Below are 19,592 nucleotides of genomic sequence, written 5' to 3' on the forward strand. Positions count from 1 at the left end.
AAATTATTTTAAATTTTTATTTTGCTTTTCTTAAAAAAAGAACGAGAATTATTCAAATATTTGTAAGAACAACCAAATGGAAGTATATAGGACTTCTTTCCCCTATATAATTATGGGAAATTAAAATTTCCATGTTTTTTTTTAATTATTATTATTATAAAATCACTTTTCTAATAAATGGCACACGCTTTAATGATATTATAATATAGTTTAAAGAAAAAAATTGTTGCATTTAGTATGAAAAAAAAAAAAAATAATAATAATAATAAATGTTAGTGGTAAAAATGTTTATCACCATAAAAGAATTGAATGAAGTGAAACATTTCACAAAAATAGGTTTATAATTACTTAATTAACTCTACAACATGACTCTCGTGCTAAAACTAAAACTAAAACTAATTAATATTTTTTTTTCTCTCTCGTTCTATGGGGTGTGGGGGAATTATCTAAAATCCAATTTCAATTTGGATAATTAGACAAATAATTTTTTTTTTTTTAAAGAATGCCATTAATTAAGGCACCAATTTTTTTTAAGTTTCTTGAAGTTTTTTCTTTTCTTTTGAAAATTACATTTTTTTTTTCTTAATAAGAGTCTAAATGAAATATTTTTTGTTTTATAACGATGTTTGGCTAAGCTATGACACGGATACAGATCTTACAAAAAAAAAATACTACATTTTCATATTAATAAAAAATACAATGCGATTATTGCTTATAAAATACAGCGGCAGACCCCCGAGGAACACAAAAAAAACTATGCATAAATATGAAGCAAAGATGAATTGAATATAGTACACTAATTTGTAATTTGTGTACTTATTAATTTGATTCTTAATTAATTATAAATGGTAAATTAATTAAAAGAAATGATTCTACGGTACTTTAATAAATGTTTATAAAAAAACGGAAAGCTATTCTTATTCTATATTTTAAAGAATGTAAAAAAAAAAGATCCCAAACATTTGACTAGACTATAGTATAGAAGGGAAAGGAAAATTAGCCTAGTTTGTAAAAATTAATTAATTGAGTTAATGACCCTGTTGAGAATGTTCATCAATTAATTTTTAACTACTCATTTATTTAATGTAAATTCATTTTTTTTTATAAAAACATATTACGCAAACCAATAAAATATTTTCCTTTTCTTTACTTTATAGTTGATGTCATGTTTTTGGGAAGATTTTTTTTTTTATTTTTATTTCTTTTAAATTGTAAAAAGGTTGTTTTTTTTTTTTTTTTTCTAGAAGAGAGGAAGGGGCCTATTGTTTTTTTAGGACCCAGACATTTTAAATAGCTGCTTTTAGTTTCACATGATAGAACATTTTTCCTGAGAGTTACTGGCATCTCCCTTTAATGAAGAAAAAAAAATAAACACAAATTAATTAATTAATAAATAAATAAAAACACAATTAAATTAATTAATTAATTAATTAATAGAAACCCAATTAAATCAATTAATTAATAGAAACCCAATTAAATTAATTAATTAATTAATAGAAACTCAATTAAATTAATTAATTAATTAATAGAAACCCAATTAAATTAATTAATTAATTAATTAATAGAAACCCAATTAAATTAATTAATTAATTAATTAATAGAAACCCAATTAAATTAATTAATTAATAGAAACCCAATTAAATTAATTAATTAATTAATAGAAACCCAATTAAATTAATTAATTAATTAATAGAAACCCAATTAAATTAATTAATTAATAGAAACCCAATTAAATTAATTAATAGAAACCCAATTAAATTAATTAATAGAAACCCAATTAAATTAATTAATTAATTAATAAAAACCCAATTAAATTAATTAATTAATTAATAAAAACCCAATTAAATTAATTAATTAATTCATAAATAAAAACCCAATTAAATTAATTAATTCATAAATAAAACCCAATTAAATTAATTAATTCATAAATAAAAACCCAATTAAATTAATTAATAAAAACCCAATTAAATTAATTAATTAATAAAAACCCAATTAAATTAATTAATAAAAACCCAATTAAATTAATTAATTAATAAAAACCCAATTAAATTAATTAATTAATAAAAACCCAATTAAATTAATTAATTAATAAAAACCCAATTAAATTAATTAATTAATAAAAACCCAATTAAATTAATTCATAAATAAAAACCCAATTAAATTAATTCATAAATAAAAACGCAATTAAATTAAATTAATTAATAAAAACGCAATTAAATTAATTAATTAATAAAAACGCAATTAAATTAAATTAATTAATAAAAACGCAATTAAATTAATTAATTAATAAAAACGCAATTAAATTAATTAATTAATTAATTAATAAAAACACAATTAATCCCTTACCATTTGATGATAAACATCTTCACGCTCATCAGCACTATAAAATCCAGATTCTCTTGATCTTTCAGCTAAATTGCTTGACATAGTCTTGGTGGTTTCCCTAATTGCCACTTCCTGTAACAAGATAAGATAAGATAAGGAGTTTGATTAAATCCACAATAAAAAGGTGTGAACTTGGGTTTCTAATTTCTTACTTCTCCATCACCATTAAGGAGTTTAGTGACCATTGAATCAGAAATGACCCAACCCTGTTTCATGACCAGATCAGTAGGAGGATTATGAGTGACGTTAGAATCAGAACCCCAAATTGTGACGAATGAATCTGGTTTTATAACCACACTCCGATGAAACTTAAAGTTAGTTTCCTGATCACCGGCTTGTCTGTGTAATTGCCAGCCTCCAATTGAGATATCCTGTCAAAATTAGCTTAATTAGTTTGTAATTAAGAAGGTTATTGAGGGTTACCTTTGATCCTTTGTTATGGAGACGAACAAATTTCCCATCAGGGCAATGTTCACTTATCTCAACATCTCCTTTAGCAGAAGCAAGAACTTGTCTATCACTGCTACTCTTTTTTTCAGATTCCATAACAATAGTTCTCTTGCGTTTTACTCCACGGACTGGAGTTCTTCTGATTGGGGTGATTCTACGTTGAGAACTGTCTTCTTCAGCCGGAGATGTAGCGGATGGAGTGATATTCAATCTGTAATTGAACACAAAGGTTATTTTTATTTTATTTAAGTCCAGATGTTCAAAGCCAGCCATACCTGGATTCTTCAGACTCCAGAAGTTTTCTGTAAGCGGCAATTTCCAGATCCAAAGCAATTTTTATATCCAACAAGTTATGATATTCGACCAGTTGTTGGTCTAATCTTTCCCTTAGTTTTCTAATGTCCTCTTCTTTTTCTTGCATCGCTGTTAAATGCCAGTCTCTTTCTTGTTCAATCATTCTTTCCAAATCTTTCACTCGGCTTAGAAGGGAATTGTTTTGAGACTCCAAATCGGCTAATTTGGAGGCCAAAGATTCAGCTCTACTACGGTATGTTCTAATCTCTTCTTGCCAAGTGGAAGACAAGTTGGACCTTTGTTGTAATTGAGCTTCTAAATCCGCCAACTAAAGGAAGAAATTGTTTTTAAAGTACTGTGAAGAATTAAACTGGATAAAAAACAGGGTTCGTACGAAATTTTTACTTTCAAAATCCCTGACTTTTCCCGGTTATCCCTGACCAAATTTCGGCAATATCCCTGACCATTTTAAGGGGTTTACCAGAGCCCACTTCATCACACCTGTCTTATATTTAGTATTGGTCGAAGCATGGTTTGATATACCAAACGAAATCCCTGACATATCCCTGACTTTTGCTCCTATTTTCCATATCCCTGACTTATCCAGGTTATCCAGGTTCCGTACAAACCCTGAAAAAGCTTTTTTCTTACCTTGGCGTCATAGAGCACTTCAATTTCATCCCTGTTGATCTTCATTTGCGTTTCATATTGATCCCTGATATCTCTGAGAGTGTCTGCTAACTTCTGTTCATACTGATCCTTAAGTCTGTTGTCAATTTCAGAAATCTCCGTCTGTTTAATCATTCTAGTTTCTGATAGTTGCTAAGATAAAATTAAACCAATGGGTTAAGGCTTTCAATTGTAAAACACTTCTCGATAATAGAGTGCTGTCAGAAGCGCACCCATGCTGTTTTCCCATAAAGAAAAAAACGGTAACTGTCATGGCCGCCCATTGCTAAAGGCAGACTCGTGACGTTTAACCTTGGATCTGACGTCACAACTGACAACACTCTATAGAGTGCTGTCAGAAGCGCCTGTGTGACGTCACCCATGCTGTTTTCCCATAAAGAAAAAACGGTAACTGTCATGGCCGCCCATTGCTAAAGGCAGACTCATGACGTTTAACCTTGGATCTGACGTCACAACTGACAGCTATCTTTAGACATACCTTTTCATGGACGTTTTCTTTGAAAGCCAATTCTTCTTTCATACTTTGGAGACGATTTTCCAAATCAACTCTCCTTAATGTCTCATCCTCCAGCTGGGCTTTAGCCACCGATAGCTGTTTGGCCAATTTATCTCTTTCCAATGACAACTCTTGAACTTCATCTTCCAATCTTTTCCTATCTTGGACAGCTTGATTAAACCTGGAAGTCAGGTCATTGTTGTGGGTTTCTAAGGAGACCATTCTCTTCTCATAAGTAGAGCAATCCTTCTCTTTCTTGTTGTATTTTGCCTGGAGTTCATCAGCTTGACTTTTCCATTTACCAGCTTCAATTTGCATCTTGGCTTTTTCTTTAGCGGTATCATCCAAAAGTTTTCTAGCATCTGAAAGCTCTTGTTCATACATAGTTTTGATATTTGTGACCTCTCGCGTGATGGTCTCTTGGGTGGTTTGCACCTGGACTGTAAGCCTGCTATTTTCATTTTCCAAGTGACGTACTCTGTCTATGTAAGTAGCTAGCCGATCATTCAAGTTTTGAAGCTCGAGTTTTTCTTGTAAACGGCTAATTCTGGTGGGACTTAATGGGGAACTCGATCGTCCAGAGGACGTAGACCTATCCTTGCCGGCCGCCGATGACGGACCCTGTTGTTGGGGTGTTTGAACAGAGGAGGTACTTGCCTGACCTACTTGACTGGCGCTTGAAGTAACGCTGCTGGTAGAAGTCGTTACTTGGGACCGTCTGGTCGATTTGGTGGTTTTCGAACTCATCTTCCTCGTTTTCAGTCACTTTTACGACTCAATTAATTAAAATTAACCGTTTTACATGCGTATTTCTCGTTAATTTTCCAAAAAGCCGGTACGAAACGCGGTAGTTAGTCACGCCTTGGCTCTACAACCAAGCCGACGTAAAAATGGCCGACTTTTACGCGCTTTTTTTGCTCGCCGCTAGAGATCAAAGAAGTCACGTGGGGTACAAAAGGCGCGAAAATTCCTGAAAAATTCCTCCCGCGTAATTTGAATATGAAAGCGGTCAAGGATGGAAATGATGACTACGCTTAACTTAATTTAATTTAGACTCGCAATTAACGTTTAAGGTTCGTTGAGTTTAAAATAATTTAAACTGAACTTTATAGGCCTAGTGTTTATTGTTTCAAAAATTAGGGTACCACGCCTAAATTTAGCAGTTCCGATCTCATTCGTTATTCATTTTAAAGCTAACGCCCACACACAGTCTCTAGTGCTTGGATTATAGCGTCACGGATGGGGAAAAAAAAGTATGATGTCATCTCTCAGAGGGGAACTCTTTAAAGGGAGAGTGAAATGACATTTTACGACATTTAAAACTGTAATAAAAACCAATCCCTGAACCTTAAATTATTGTAGCGCCTTCCCAAACATAATAAGTTCTTATGCCTTTGTGTTTCCCAGTACGAAATAAATAATAATAACTACAATCTAACAAATAATTGTCCAAACTTCTTTGTCCCTTTATCATCCCACCCCATCGTTCTAATGATGATGAAAGCTTGCAAAAAACTAAAGGCTGTCATATATTAATTGCAAAAGATGTTTTTGAGGGGTCTTAAATAGGGGTTTACCCATATAAAAACCAGTTTGGGAACCATAAACCCAAAAAAAACCAAAAAAAAAAACCTTGTCAGATAACAAAAAAAAAAAGTAAACATTCTTAAAATATTTCAAAATCCTAAAACTTTCCAAGACTTATTTCGAAATGAAATAAACTGAAATAATCCTTGGTCTATTTCCTATAATTTTTCTTCTTAATTTTATTACCATCAAAGGACAGAATAATTCGCGTTGTCGTGTTTTTAATATTGAAGTTAATTAATTAAATTAAGTCCTAAATTGCACTGGAGTTTAATTGTTCATTTAAATTGTCATCATTCATAATAAAAATAAACGGAAACTGTACATAGTAAAACACCAATATACACAAAGAACGTTTTACACCTTTTATCAATATCATTTTTTTTTTTTGCTCCTTAATTATTTCTAATTACTAAGACTAGCAATTTAATTATTTCACCACCCTTCCTCTTAAATATTGTATTGTCGATTAATAATGTTACCTTTAGCTTAATTCTTTGTACAGGGTTATTTATTAGATTTCAATGTTTGAAGAGAAAGAAAGAATACTTAAGAATAATAATAAACCAATATATAATATGTGAAATATACACAGTGTTTGAGTGGGTTAAATTAAATTTTGAAAGCAAAAATATTATATTAACCAAAAATCGTCTATTTTTCTTTTCCTTTTTCAACAGAACTAAACTTTATAAGTTCTTATATAATATTTATTACCAGTACATCACATCTACTCTACCTGGTACATACCACGTGACGTAATCACTTTCAAACACTCAAAAAACTTACACCGTGTATTTCTTGTCATCATTTCATTTTTAACTAAAATAAGCTTTTTTTTTCTTGTAAATATTTAAATTAATAATTAATTAATATATACATGAGAGTAGACTAAATTGGGAGAAGAAAAATTGAAGAATATTATTTACATTTTGTATTTCTTTCAGTAAAAAAATGCTTGTGTTTGTTTGTTTGTTTAATAAACAACAAACTTTGAAAAGTTTAAATGTTGTTTGTTTTTATATTATAATTATATATCTTTTTTCTTTCAAAAATGCCGACACTGGGATTAATTTCTCACCATTAGCATTTAATATGTTCTTAATTAATTTGGGGGATTAATGATTAATATCATTTCATTATGTATTTTTCATGAGTCTAAATAATTTATTCATTAATTAATGATTAATAAATTCCTCTATGGGTTATGAATTAATTGATTAATGGGGGGGGGGCAGGGTCTATATAAGATTAATTAATACATGATTAATAATATCATATTAATTAATTATGTATTCATAATGTTTTTTACCAATGAAATTAATGAATTCAACTACACACTACAATTTTACACACACACACACATTCTCATTAATTTATTTATATATATATATATATATACCTTAGTTTTCGATCGCTAGGCCTAAATTTTTAATTAATTTATAATTATTTAAATTCAAGTCTCAGCCTTTTATTTGGCACCACACTCAAACTCACCTAAATAATTAACCTCATTCCTTTAATTAAAAAGTAAATATTAAAATTAAATTCTTAAATTAAAAAAAAAAATCGTAAAAATAATATTAATTAATTACCTAATCATAAAAATTAATTATCTCTTTTATCAGCCTTAAAACTAAATAAAATTCAGTCTAATTCCCTTAATTAATTATAGAAATTAAATTTCCCTCAAATCATACTTAATTATAAATACGCTTAATTATTTTGATTATCCCTAATTAAAATCAATAAATTTAGAAAGAATTTAATCTCGGATTAATTCTTTCATTCATTCAACAAAAATTAATTTACCATTACCATATTTATATTTCCTTCTGTTCAATGTTCACACCTTTTTCACGATATGTAAAAGATTAATTTAATCCCCTTCATATTAAAGTTGTCGTAAAATGATATTTGGCCCCAGAAATTTAATTTAAAGCATTTTTCCCTCCGAGATTAAACTCTTAAATTAAACTTATTAAATTTAATAACCTAGTAATTAAAAAAATTAATTAATCTAACTAAAACTAAAACATCACTGGTTCATTTTTCATTACATTCCCACTTAAATTAAAATCATCTCATACTTAATTGGGGGAGGGGGATTAAAAAAAAACTTCGTTAAATGTCTGCATAGCTATAATAGTTTCTTCTTGAAAAATATTTAATTATTTAATTAATTAATTAAGTTAAGAGAGTATTTTTAAATTAAATTACTGTACTTATATTAACAATATACAAATGGCCAAGCCCCCTATCCCTAAATTATTTCTTACCTAAAAAAAAACACACGATCATCAGTATTTTTTTTTTTTGTTTGTTTGTTTGATGTTTGTTTTTGTCACCAGTTGTTTATGGAAATTTGGTATAACACTTTTATGTTTGTTTGTTTATTTGTTTAAGTGTTTAGAGATCATTATTCTTTCGTCATATTTTGAGTAAATTAAATTAATTAAGTGGTTGCATCATAGGCACACACAAAACCTTGACTTTGCAGAACAAATAATCTCTTTTCCACGGCATCTTTGTCTGAAGATTTAAATATTTAATGATCCCAATTTAATTAATTTAATCAGTATAAGGATGATAATTACTATGCCTATTTATTCTTTATTAATTTATTAAGAAATTTCATATAAGGTTTCACCATGGATAAAGAATGCGCGTGCGGAAATTTGTTTTCACGCTATAAGATTGGCAACTCCCTATCTCGAACGACAGCTTATTCTGTATATACTCTGTAACAACATCGGTTGTCAGCACGCGTAAAGCTAGGTCTCTATGTAATCTAGCCTTGCGCGTGCTGACAAGAGACAAAAAACTTCAGGATATTTTAAACTGATTTTAAATCCTGAAGATCCTGAAGTTTTTTGTCTCTTGTCAGCACGCGCAAAGCTAGGTTACATAGAGAAATATATTTGCGCGTGCTGACAACCGATGTTGTAACAGAGTATATACAGAATATTCTGTCGCTCGAGATAGGGAGTTGCCGATCCTGTAGAGTGAAAACAAATTTCCTCGCGCGCATTCTTTATCCATGGTTTCACCCTCCCAAGAAAAAATAAAATATAAACCGTATTAACTTACATCTTAGGAGAACTCTGCGGTCATCATCAAATTCAACTTGCTGGGCCAAACTATGCAGAAGAATCTGAGCCGTTTGATAATGATGGAAACACTGAAATCATAAAGAAAATATCCAAAAACAACATTAATTAATGTTAAAAGATACGTAAAAAACAACATTAATCTTAAAAAAAAAACATTCTATAAAAAATCAGAACATTAATCCCTGATATTCAATTACTTCTTCTGGATTTCCAAATAATTCTTTAAGAGCGGCAGATTGACACTAAAATAAAGTAATTTAAAAAAATTGTAATTAATTATTACACTAATTAGTGTAATATTAATTTCATACCATTTCAATAGCGTGATCATAAAGAAGTCTATCAGCAGTGAGACTAGAAGCTAAGGGATCCACACCAACCCCTTTCAATAAAGTAGGAGAATCCAAAGCTTTGCAAGTCTGCAAACACGAATGAAATCGCTCCTTCATGATTTTCAAAACTGAAATTTAAATAATTAATTAATTAATTACTCTTTAATTAATGATATTAATTATATTTACCACTTCTAACTGAGGATGAAGGCCTGAGTTTCCCAGCAGTAACTTCTTGTTTTGAAAGTTGTAAAGACGAAGATAGTAATTGTAAAGCTCTCATATAAAGAACCAATTGTTCAGCTCGTCTATAGCTGTCGGACGAAGGATTACCAGTGGCAGTGACGTTATTACTGGCCAATAAAATGGGGGGAGAAGTCGCGTTTGAGTTGGCTTGAGGACTGGAAGTTGGAGAATTGTTAGCTTGATTATTCATTCTTTGTTGTTCAGCCGCTGCTGCTGCTGCTGCTTGACAAGAGTCTTGTCTACCAGATTTCTGTTGAAAAAGACAAACCTTCATTTTCGTAAGTAAACAACAACAAATAAACAAGTGTTTACATCTCTTCTGGTATTTGTTGTATGAGTCAAAACTCCAAAAGGTGTAGCTTTAGATTCAGCCAATTCCAATATACAATCAACTAAAGCCATGACAAAGTTCAATTTGGCGAGAGTTTCATTATGTCCCCTTTCAAAAAGGGTTTCCTCCGATAATTCAGGTGCCACAAAGGTTAAGGGGCCATCCATGCCACCATTACTCGGTAAGGAAGAACATCTTGAAATTGGATGAGGCGGAGAAACCCCGGATGAGAGAGCCAAATGACTTTCGGATTGGTTTCTGTGACAACGTCTTTGTCTTCTGTTCTCAGAAGCCTCATTACCAGGAGGCCAAAGATTTTGTTGATGATGATGAGGACTCATGTCTGGTAACGTGAATGTTCTACCAGATCCAAACGCGACTTGAAAAGGAGGTGGATTTTGAGGGGAAGTGGCTTCCATTCCCGCTTGGTTTAAATTAGATCCGTACGAATCACTAGCTGGTCTCTTCTGAGAGGCAAATGGAACTAGAGAAGGTTCAGTTCGATGTTGATGTTCATTCCAGCCCCCTCCCTGGTTACTCATCCTTTCTTCATCCAGGACTAAATTATTCTGTTGAAAATCAAGAATGGGGGAGAGAACTGGATTCCCATTCATCCTGACCAAAGCTGTTAATAATATTTAAGTTAGTTTTAAATTCATCTATAGAAAGTCCGGGCTAAACGTACAGTTCCTTCTTATATAACCCGGACCTCCGAGTCCAGCTGTCTGGTGGATCAAATATCCAGGGTTAACAATAACTCCCGTTCCTGGAATGAAGCTAGAAGGTGGAGGAGTAGTTCCTGCACTTCGACTCCCACTTAAACTTCGCGTTCTACCACCGGGTGGAGTTCCAATTACAAATTGAACTATGGTAAGACAAAGATAAGAAGAAGGTTGTTGTTGTTGTTGTTGTCACTATCAAATTATTTTTTGAAATAAGATGATAACAATTACTAGAAGGAGGGGATATAGAAGTGAGATCAGGAATTCCTCTGCTCTTTTCGCTGGAAATTGAGGAAGAAGAAGAAGATTCGTGTAGTCCTCCAGTTGCTCTTGATTTGCCAACACCACCGGGTGAACCGGCTACTGAGGATTTACTCTTAACTGGAGGTGAAGCTTGAGGAACATCCTGGGATAAACTCCTCTGTATTTGTTCATAAGCTTCCCTTTGAGTGGGGACAGGTACTGGTTCAGTATTTCGATGATGTCCCCCTCTAGAAATGCGTGATGGATTAGGGGAATTTCTTCCCACATATGGCGTGTTAGCATTATTAGTCGAATGACTGGAAATTTCGCATATATTTCCGCTGGAAGTTTCATTGCTGACACATTCGGGAACAAAGACAAAGTCCTAGAGAAAGTTTCAAATGAAGAATCAGGATAGTTCCTGGTTGTTCAACACTCGGATCATATACTTGTTCATCAGGAGATGAGAGAGTTCCTCCATCACCGGTACTTGGTTGGGCCATGTGTCCTGTTCTTTTAGCATTAGCAGATTGAGGGCGACTTTGAGGAGAGGCACCTTCCATGGGATTCTCTCCCCAAGAAGAAAGTCTAGGAGAAGGGGGAACGTCTGTGGGGGAAAGTCCGGCGGACACCAATGGGGAACTACCCCTCCGATGAGGTACAGGCATGGGTGAACTTAGTTTTGTTATAGGCTTCAGGAACGGATGATTGAAAAATTCGTCAAATTCCATACGATCTTTAGCATTTCTTTTCAGAAGGCGCATTAATAAATTAGTCAGATCAGATGATGTATCACTTGGAATTCTGATACAAAAACATTGGTCAAAATGTTATCCCTGAAATGGTCTTCCTAAGGTGCGAGTAACTGACTTTGGAACCAAATTAGCATTCTTTTCGTAAAATTGCTTGAGTGCCTGAGGCGTTTGGGCCTGAAAAGGAGCTTTCCCTGTTAAACATTGGAATACAATTGTCCCTATGCTCCATAAATCCGCTTTCGCGTCATATTGGAGTGACATGATGACTTCCGGAGCCTGTTAGTTGGAACATAACAACATCTTGATGGTATTCAGATTCTTCAAATTTGACCTAAAACACGACTTTACCATGTACATGGGTGAACCACAAAGAGTGGCCGCCATAACTCCGTCTTGTAAAAACCTTGCAAACCCAAAGTCGGCTATTTTAAGAAGTATTTCTGTTGGAGGAGGGTTAACGCGACCAGCTGCGTGACACAGTAATATGTTTTGAGGTTTCAGATCCCTGTGTACAACTCCTTTCTGATAAAGAGCTCTCATGGCTCCGGCTTAATAATTTAACAATAAAAAAACATCTCAATTTCTCTCAAAATAAAACAACAATGCCCAATTTTATAGGCATACCAATTTGTCTCAAGAATGAACGTATTGTATCTTCACTCAAAGTTCCCTTGGCTAAAATTAACAACGTAGTTTTTAAGTTAATTTAAACACCCTGTAACTAAATTAACAACTTAATTACCATGTAAATAATCAGCTAAATCACCGCCATTACAAAACTAAAGTAAAAAATATATTTAGATCTCTACATAAATTAATGCATAAATATATCTTAAAGACATACTTCCATAACTAAGTAGACATGATGGGCAGTTTCCTTATAATTAAGATAAAAACAATATTTATCAATTCATCTATACTATTTTAAGTAAAAATTATTTATCAAGAATGGGATCAAATTACTTTGCAATCCAATAAAGCTACTACATTTTCGTGATGTAGTTCTGTCAATTCCTAAATATTATACATATAAACAAGATCAGCTTTAAACTTACTCTTATCATAATAACAACAAAAACAAAGGCTTGTAAATAAATTAATGTAATTAAAATTACATAATAAAGTAACTAAGCTTATGCAATGACACACCATGTTCTAGAAACAAAGAATCTCAGCAAGAAGCTCTTAAGAACAAGGTTAACAAAGCTAACTGCGAATTTAACCAGCGTTCGCGGGAATTAATTTAGGAAAACAAATTTACCTTGAGTATTTTTATTTCCTTGCCCAACAAATTTTGCGACTTTGCCAAGTTCTTTTTAGTGATACTCTTTATGGCAACTAGAGTATTGCGCTAATTTTAAAAGATTATTTTGAAGGGGAAAAGAAAAGATGCGTTTTTGAGTTTATCTATTCTAAACTATGAAGAAATGTTTCTAGTTACGTACAGTTTTATGTCTTCCTTTAAAGACAACTGCAAAGGCTCCGTGACCTATCAGGTCTTTTGTGTTATACTCAAAGTCTCCTATACTTTCCATCTTTCTTTTGTGTGGTTTTTTAATCCAATTTTGTTGTCAAAACTTAGAAACTATATATTCATTTTGAAGTCTAACGCGTGTATATGTATATACATTGAGGTTTGAAACTCATCATAGTTTGACAAGATATTTTATACTACATCTCCTTAAAAATATGATGTTATTTGAGCACTCCATTATGTTACTTTTCACATTTATGCACCCTGAAATTCAAAGGGAAGGGACACTGCATAAACATTGAGGACCCTGGTGCTATAAGCTCAAAGATGGTTTTTCAACTATGGATTATGACTAGCAATAATTTTGTAATTTTAGAAGCGTCAAAAACAACTTTAAACCAGTTACACAAAGGCTATAGTAGTTTGGTATTTAGTTTCTGTGTTTGCAAACACAGGAACTTGGCAATGAACATAATAAAAGTATATGTAAAGTTGATCTAATTGTTGCCAGAATTTAACCTGGTGACAAATATTTTTAAATTTTGGTCAGGGTTAATCAAATTTAAATAAATGTCACATCACCATCTGGAAATTGGAATACTTTATGGTAGGCACCGAGGTCATGACCCAGAACTGATAAAGTGTATTGTTTTTCCAATAAAACTGTTTGTTTCCTGATAAATTTTGAGGACCATTACCTCCAATCTTATCATGGAACACGACCAATACACGACCCTTATGACTAATCTAGCGTTCTAGGTACATGACCTCAGGTTTCCTTATTCAGCCTCCCCAGCGCCTTATAGCCTTTAGGCTTTACCATCTTGAAGCTCTTGCCTAATTGTCATGATACAAGTACATCTTAGGCCCACAAAGCTAGCTCGCGTATGCTTGCGCAATAACCAATGACATTTAATGTGGCTAATTGGGTTAATTCCCGTGTTGATAAACATATTAATTAGGTATATTTCGTTACCACAACAACAACGAAGTCTGGGTTGTGCCTTTTAAACCTTAAATTTGGCTTCTTTGGCCATTTAAAAGCCAAGGCTTAAATTTTGTTAGGCTGACAAAACAATGGCACATCTTTTGTTTCCCATCGCCATTATGTCTAATTAGAGATTAACCCTTTTATCCCCGAATCCGAATCGTTATACGCGTAAATAACAATATAAACCAATAAAAAATAGTACTTACCTTAAATATTTATTGATTTTTATCCAAATTAGTGGGAAAATATCGTCGTCACTACTGCTACGCGAGCGTGGTTTTTTAACTCCGCACGCGCATAAAAAATATTAAAACATAATCATACGGTAGACCCATTTCACAATCTCCCTTATCAACGTTACCGAAAGCGAGGCCAATATGGCAAAATGCGTAGCTAAGGCTGAGAAAAACAGTCTAAAGGTCGCGTCGTGAAATTGGTCTATTACATTGTCATGCGCGGAGAACGTGCACGCCAAAGGCTTGTACGCGCAGAATACTTAGGATGAGATAAGTTCTTATTGGCTAAATTTTATACCCGGGTTTATATAGAACGAGTCAAGAAAAACTCGTTATGACGTACGACTAGAGCCAAATATTACCATCAGTGGAGGACCTACCTCTTGACTTTTTCTCTATTTATTCTGACAGAGCGAGAGTAGATTGAACCCGAGCAGTGTTGCCAATGTGTGGGAAATTTCCCACATCGCGGGAAATTTTGGTAAGGTTTTGGCTCTGTGGGACAAAGGTAATTTATTCCCTAAATCGGTCAAATGTGGGAATTTTTCTCTTTAAGTGTTAATAGTGCAGACAGTGCAGTTAAAATTATTGTATTTTCGAAAATTTTGAAATAAATCCGGTGATTTTAAATTTGGCGCTGGAAAAAAGTAGCATATTTTGAGAATTTTAAAGCCTTATAGCGTTTTGGCGCATTTGTACATATTGTCCAAGCTATGCGCAGTGATATTCCATATTAAACCTAATAGGAAAAAATAGTACAGATAAATAAGACTGTAACTTTTCTACCATATTTTAGCTGGGGGCGGGGCTAAAAAGGGGGTGTGGGAAATGTGGGAAATTTTTCAAATGGAAGTGGGAAAATCCACTTTCAAACATTGGCAACACTGAACCCGAGTGACCTTAATGGTCTCTAAATTTGAAAAATGTCGATTTTATTGAGATCTAATTTGATTTTGAGTCGTAAATCCGTATTTATTCAAATTAACAACACATACGCCAAGAAAGCGGATGGTAAGCCTTGGCCTAAAATTATAAAAAATACTTAAAATGTAATATAATTTTTAACTTCAGCACTATCAGGTAAAAGTAAAGGTGGAGCTCCAACAGGAAAAAAACGATTACCTGTGGAAACAGATCCAGTTAAGCTTACTACCTATTGTTGTGGATTAAATTTCAATAAAACTGGCGAGGAAATTAAATTAAAACCAAAGGAAGAGTATCCTGATTGGCTTTGGACATTAAGATTGGGAAACAAACCTACTCTCAATGAAATGGATCCAAATACATTAGAGTATTGGGAAAGAGCGGCTGAACTTCATGAACAAAGGAAAAAGAGACTTATGGGAGTGAAAAAATTAGAAAGAAAAGTTGTAAATCATACAGAAAAACTCGCTGAACTAAAAGACCTAAGATTCAGAGCCTTAGCTGGTTATCATTATAATATTGGTGAATAATTCCATTGTCTTTCAACTTAATATTGTAAATTAAATTCAGTCATCAATAAAATTAGCATAAAATTCATTTATTAATCAAATGGTATATTATTCTTTTGACATATTTCATTAAACCAATTTAATTGGTTTAAACTTAACGATGGTTGAGTGTTTTTTAAGGCATACTCAAAATGAGTTTCATTAATAAAAACACTGTTTAAATTTTCATCTAATGCCTTAAGAGCTGCCTGAAATAATTAATTAAAATTAAGTTTAGGTATTTAAAAATTTAATAATAAAAGTTAATTAGTTTAATTACTTCTTGACAAAGATTTTTAAGATCAGCTCCAGAAAATAGAGGTGTATTTTGAGCTAAGAATTCAATATTTACACCCTGTATTGGTAATTTATTAGTAATTTTGCTTAAAATTGCTTTTCTTTCCTAAAAAAAAAAAAATAGTTATTGAAGATTAATTTAATTTAATTTAAATTAATTAAATTTATTTAATTTAAACATTACTTCTTCTTTGGGTTCCCCAACATAAACAATGGTATCAAATCTTCCAGGTCTTAATAAAGCAGGGTCCAATAAATCAAATCTATTTGTAACTCCAATAACAATCACATTCTAATTAATTAATTAATTAATTAATTTATTAATAAAAAATATTAATTAATTTATTTTAATTTAAAGTCTTTTAAAGGGAGGGTGAAGTGGAAAATCAAGTGATTTTTTATCGATTCTTCTACTAATTATAAGACCAGTCTGCATAGAGAAACATTCAGGAAATACTTCCGAATGATTTTGAAATTCAAATTAGGTTCAGATTTTAAGGATAATTTTAAACAAGGACTGCCGACCAATAGCGTAACGCCCTGCCTTTTTATTAACAAAATTCTCGTGGCACGCTCCATGTCTCGCGCCAAGATTGTCACGTCGCGCGCAAATTTTATCAAATCTGGTGATAAATTTCATTCAACACGGAACGTGCCACGAGAATTTTGTTAATAAAAAGGCAGGGCGTTACGCGATTGGTCGGCAGTCCTTGTTTAAAATTATCCTTTAATCTGAACCTAATTTGAATTTTAAAATCATTCGGAATCTGTATTTCCTGAATGTTTCACTATGCAGACTGGTCTTATAATTAGTGGAAGAATCGATAAAAAATCACTTGATTCTCCTTTTCACCCTCCCTTTAAATGACTATAATTCTACCCCTTTCTCTGTGGATGCAGTCACAGTTGCTCCTATTCCATCCATTTCATTTAATAACGTGGACAAAACTTGTTCTTGCGGTCCTCTTTGTCTTTGGGCATTATTCAACATTTTAGAATCAAACTGTCTTGATCCAACTAATGAATCAATTTCATCAAGGAATATTAGAGAGGGTGTTGCCAAACGGGCTGATTCAAATATTTCAGCAATTGCTTTGGAAGAATCTCCAACAAAAGGAGAGAAAATTTGGGCTGGAGTTGCTGATAAAAAGGTGGCTTTGCACATTGAAGCCACACCACGGATTAAAGTGGTTTTGCAACAACCAGGGGGTCCAAAAAGTAGAACCCCTTTAGGTGGGTTTAAACCTAGTTGTTTGAAGGCTTTGGAGTGTAGTAGAGGCCATTCTACAGCCTAAAATTAAACATTATTAAGGAATTTTATTTAAAAATTAATTAATCTATTACCATTTTTATTCTTGATTTAATTTTTTCCATTCCAGCTATTTCATCCCAATCTATGGGTGATATTTGAATATTCCAATTTGAGTTGGACTTATATGCAGTTGGTCTGACTGCTAATAAAGCAGATTTTATAGTTGCAAGTGCAATTTTCTTAGAAGATTGCTCTTGACACTTGATAAGTTCCAAATGAGTGAAGACAATATATTGCCATAGATTTAACAAATCCGGAACACCAAAACCAGGTGTTTTTTCAGCTATTTCTTCTAATTTTACTTCAGGACTTAAAAGCTTCTCATTCACTAAACTTTCTAAGATTTTAAGGCGTTCTTTGAAGTTTAAATTGCCAATTATGATCTGAAACCAACACAATAAATGACTCCAAAATCTAAAAGAACTTAAAAGAAAAATAGACAAAACCTTTTTGTCCATTCTTCCAGGTCTAAATAGAGCAGAATTTATCTCATTAGTTGACCTTAAGGTTCCAATAACTATCAAATTGCTGCTCAAAGTTTCATCCATAAATGATAAAAATATTGAAAGAAGACGTTTTGATATGCCACTCTGCATTTTTGGGAAAATTGAATCCATGTCTTCAAAGATAAGGGCCACTTCGGACTGAGTTGACCATTTAGTGGCTTTTGAAAGCTTCTCTTTCAATAATATTTCACTTTCCCCAATTGTTTCTCTAAGTATTTCAGTGGGTGTTATGGGTAATATAATTGCGCCACATTGGAAAATGCACTGTAATGTTTAAATTGACGATTTCATGGCCTAACCTTATTAGGTTTAATTGTAGTTAGTTATTACCTTCCTAATGATTTTATTAACTTGAAAACTAGTTGGGTCAATGACTAGAAACCCTTTGACACCTTGAAAGCCCTTAGGGCTAAATGTATTGCCACTTTTAAGCATCGAATTTGTTAAATTAATGAGTTTTAATTCCGTTTCCTCATTGTAGATTAATTTATTGGTTAAATTATGAGTTGACATATCTCTAAGAGCTTTAAAATGTTCCTTATCCATTTCTCCAATAATTTCTATTTCAGTGTTGCTATCAATCTTAGCAACTTCATTGTAATTACCTAAGCTGTCAATTTTTATCCTAATAAACGCCAGATTAATTATTTTCGCTAATGAGTGTTGCTGGCAATTGATAACAGAGTTAGATTTAATTCCATAGTTTTTAAGAATATATCTCAACCATTTTGACTGAAGTTTACCACTTTTAAAGTCATTATTATTATAAATTAACTCCGCCTGAACCTTCTTAACCTTAATTTGCTTTAAAATCGTCAAATTTTGCACGTCACTTACGCGAATTATAACAAAGTTAGAATTAATGACTTCAGAATAATAATCAATGGATGTTGAATCAAAATTAAGTTTGACAACTAAGTTTGATAATTGTAATTTAAGTCGCGATACTGGGCAAACAAAAGTACCATAATTGGTTTCCAGATTTACGTAATCAAATAACTTGCCTTCTTTTATAATTTTCTCATAAAATTCTTTCGTTTTTGACACCTCCATTATGAAATCAACTACACGTGTTTAAACGAACACGTGGACCAAGGCCTAGTGGAGTTATCAATTTTGACAGACGACAATTCCCTAGCGGAGAGCTTGAGAAATTATGAGGGAACGAAATTCAAAGTACAGAAAGACACGTGGGTGTGTTGATAGGCCGTAATTCAAAATATTTATAAGTTAATTAAAGTTTAATTAAGGATTAAGGATTTTATTTAGATTTATGGAGAGTTTCTAGTAGATTAGATACAATCTATAAAGAGAGAAAATAAAAATTTAGGTGAGAAATTTGAAATTAACTCTGAAAAAACTTAAAAAAATCTGTACTGTTTGGTCAAACTAAGCAGACGAGGAAAGTCGGCGTCATTAAAGGGTAAATATTAGAATTAAATGGTAAAATTCCTCCTGAGAGTTACGCAACGGGTAAGGAGATGTAAAAGAGTCGACTCCCTAAGAAGGTACGTTAAATTGGTAGGCGGTCTTTCGAAGGATTCTAGGAGGCAAGAGATTGAAGAGAAGCTTTCTGACTCTCGGGAAGAGGGGAAAGAGAACTCGAGGATGGAGAATGAGGCTTTATTGAGCCTAGAAAAGGAGGAGATTGCCAGAGCAT

The 19,592-nt window shown here is 32.4% G+C and overlaps 4 protein-coding genes across 4 annotated transcripts; 1 reads left to right on the forward strand and 3 right to left on the reverse strand.

The window, feature by feature from the left end:
• Positions 1-3: 3 nt before the first annotated feature.
• On the reverse strand, positions 4-5,208 carry LOC149692512 (lamin-like). The gene is made up of 7 exons (XM_089868266.1): positions 4,298-5,208; positions 3,781-3,951; positions 3,111-3,457; positions 2,809-3,046; positions 2,538-2,756; positions 2,347-2,457; positions 4-1,348 (listed from the first exon to the last, which is right to left on the reverse strand). The coding sequence occupies exons 1-7, from the start codon at positions 5,060-5,062 to the stop codon at positions 1,307-1,309; spliced, it is 1,893 nt and encodes a 630-aa protein (XP_089724392.1). The 5' UTR covers positions 5,063-5,208; the 3' UTR covers positions 4-1,306.
• A 940-nt stretch (positions 5,209-6,148) lies between these two features.
• Atg1 (serine/threonine-protein kinase unc-51-like protein Atg1) lies at positions 6,149-14,747 on the reverse strand. Its single transcript, XM_089868261.1, has 18 exons — positions 14,316-14,747; positions 13,090-13,382; positions 12,906-12,995; positions 12,608-12,658; positions 12,489-12,521; positions 12,387-12,423; positions 12,269-12,319; positions 11,993-12,192; positions 11,760-11,920; positions 11,339-11,693; positions 10,878-11,274; positions 10,610-10,789; positions 9,906-10,549; positions 9,537-9,843; positions 9,327-9,475; positions 9,213-9,257; positions 8,993-9,083; positions 6,149-8,434 (listed from the first exon to the last, which is right to left on the reverse strand). The coding sequence occupies exons 2-18, from the start codon at positions 13,177-13,179 to the stop codon at positions 8,358-8,360; spliced, it is 2,958 nt and encodes a 985-aa protein (XP_089724387.1). The 5' UTR covers positions 13,180-13,382; positions 14,316-14,747; the 3' UTR covers positions 6,149-8,357.
• A 483-nt stretch (positions 14,748-15,230) lies between these two features.
• mRpL54 (mitochondrial ribosomal protein L54) lies at positions 15,231-15,879 on the forward strand. The gene is made up of 2 exons (XM_089868281.1): positions 15,231-15,356; positions 15,417-15,879. The coding sequence occupies exons 1-2, from the start codon at positions 15,269-15,271 to the stop codon at positions 15,797-15,799; spliced, it is 471 nt and encodes a 156-aa protein (XP_089724407.1). The 5' UTR covers positions 15,231-15,268; the 3' UTR covers positions 15,800-15,879.
• On the reverse strand, positions 15,852-19,412 carry LOC149692515 (ATPase family gene 2 protein homolog B-like). Its single transcript, XM_089868264.1, has 7 exons — positions 18,263-19,412; positions 17,873-18,196; positions 17,459-17,809; positions 16,995-17,405; positions 16,299-16,406; positions 16,098-16,220; positions 15,852-16,026 (listed from the first exon to the last, which is right to left on the reverse strand). Exons 1-7 carry the CDS (start codon positions 18,983-18,985, stop codon positions 15,871-15,873), a joined length of 2,196 nt encoding a protein of 731 aa, XP_089724390.1. The 5' UTR covers positions 18,986-19,412; the 3' UTR covers positions 15,852-15,870.
• Positions 19,413-19,592: the final 180 nt, after the last annotated feature.

This window comes from Phalangium opilio, unplaced genomic scaffold, assembly GCF_054372755.1.
Source record: "Phalangium opilio isolate 3A_F unplaced genomic scaffold, DU_Popi_V2 ptg000024l_1, whole genome shotgun sequence".
NCBI classification, from domain to species: Eukaryota; Metazoa; Arthropoda; class Arachnida; order Opiliones; family Phalangiidae; genus Phalangium; species Phalangium opilio.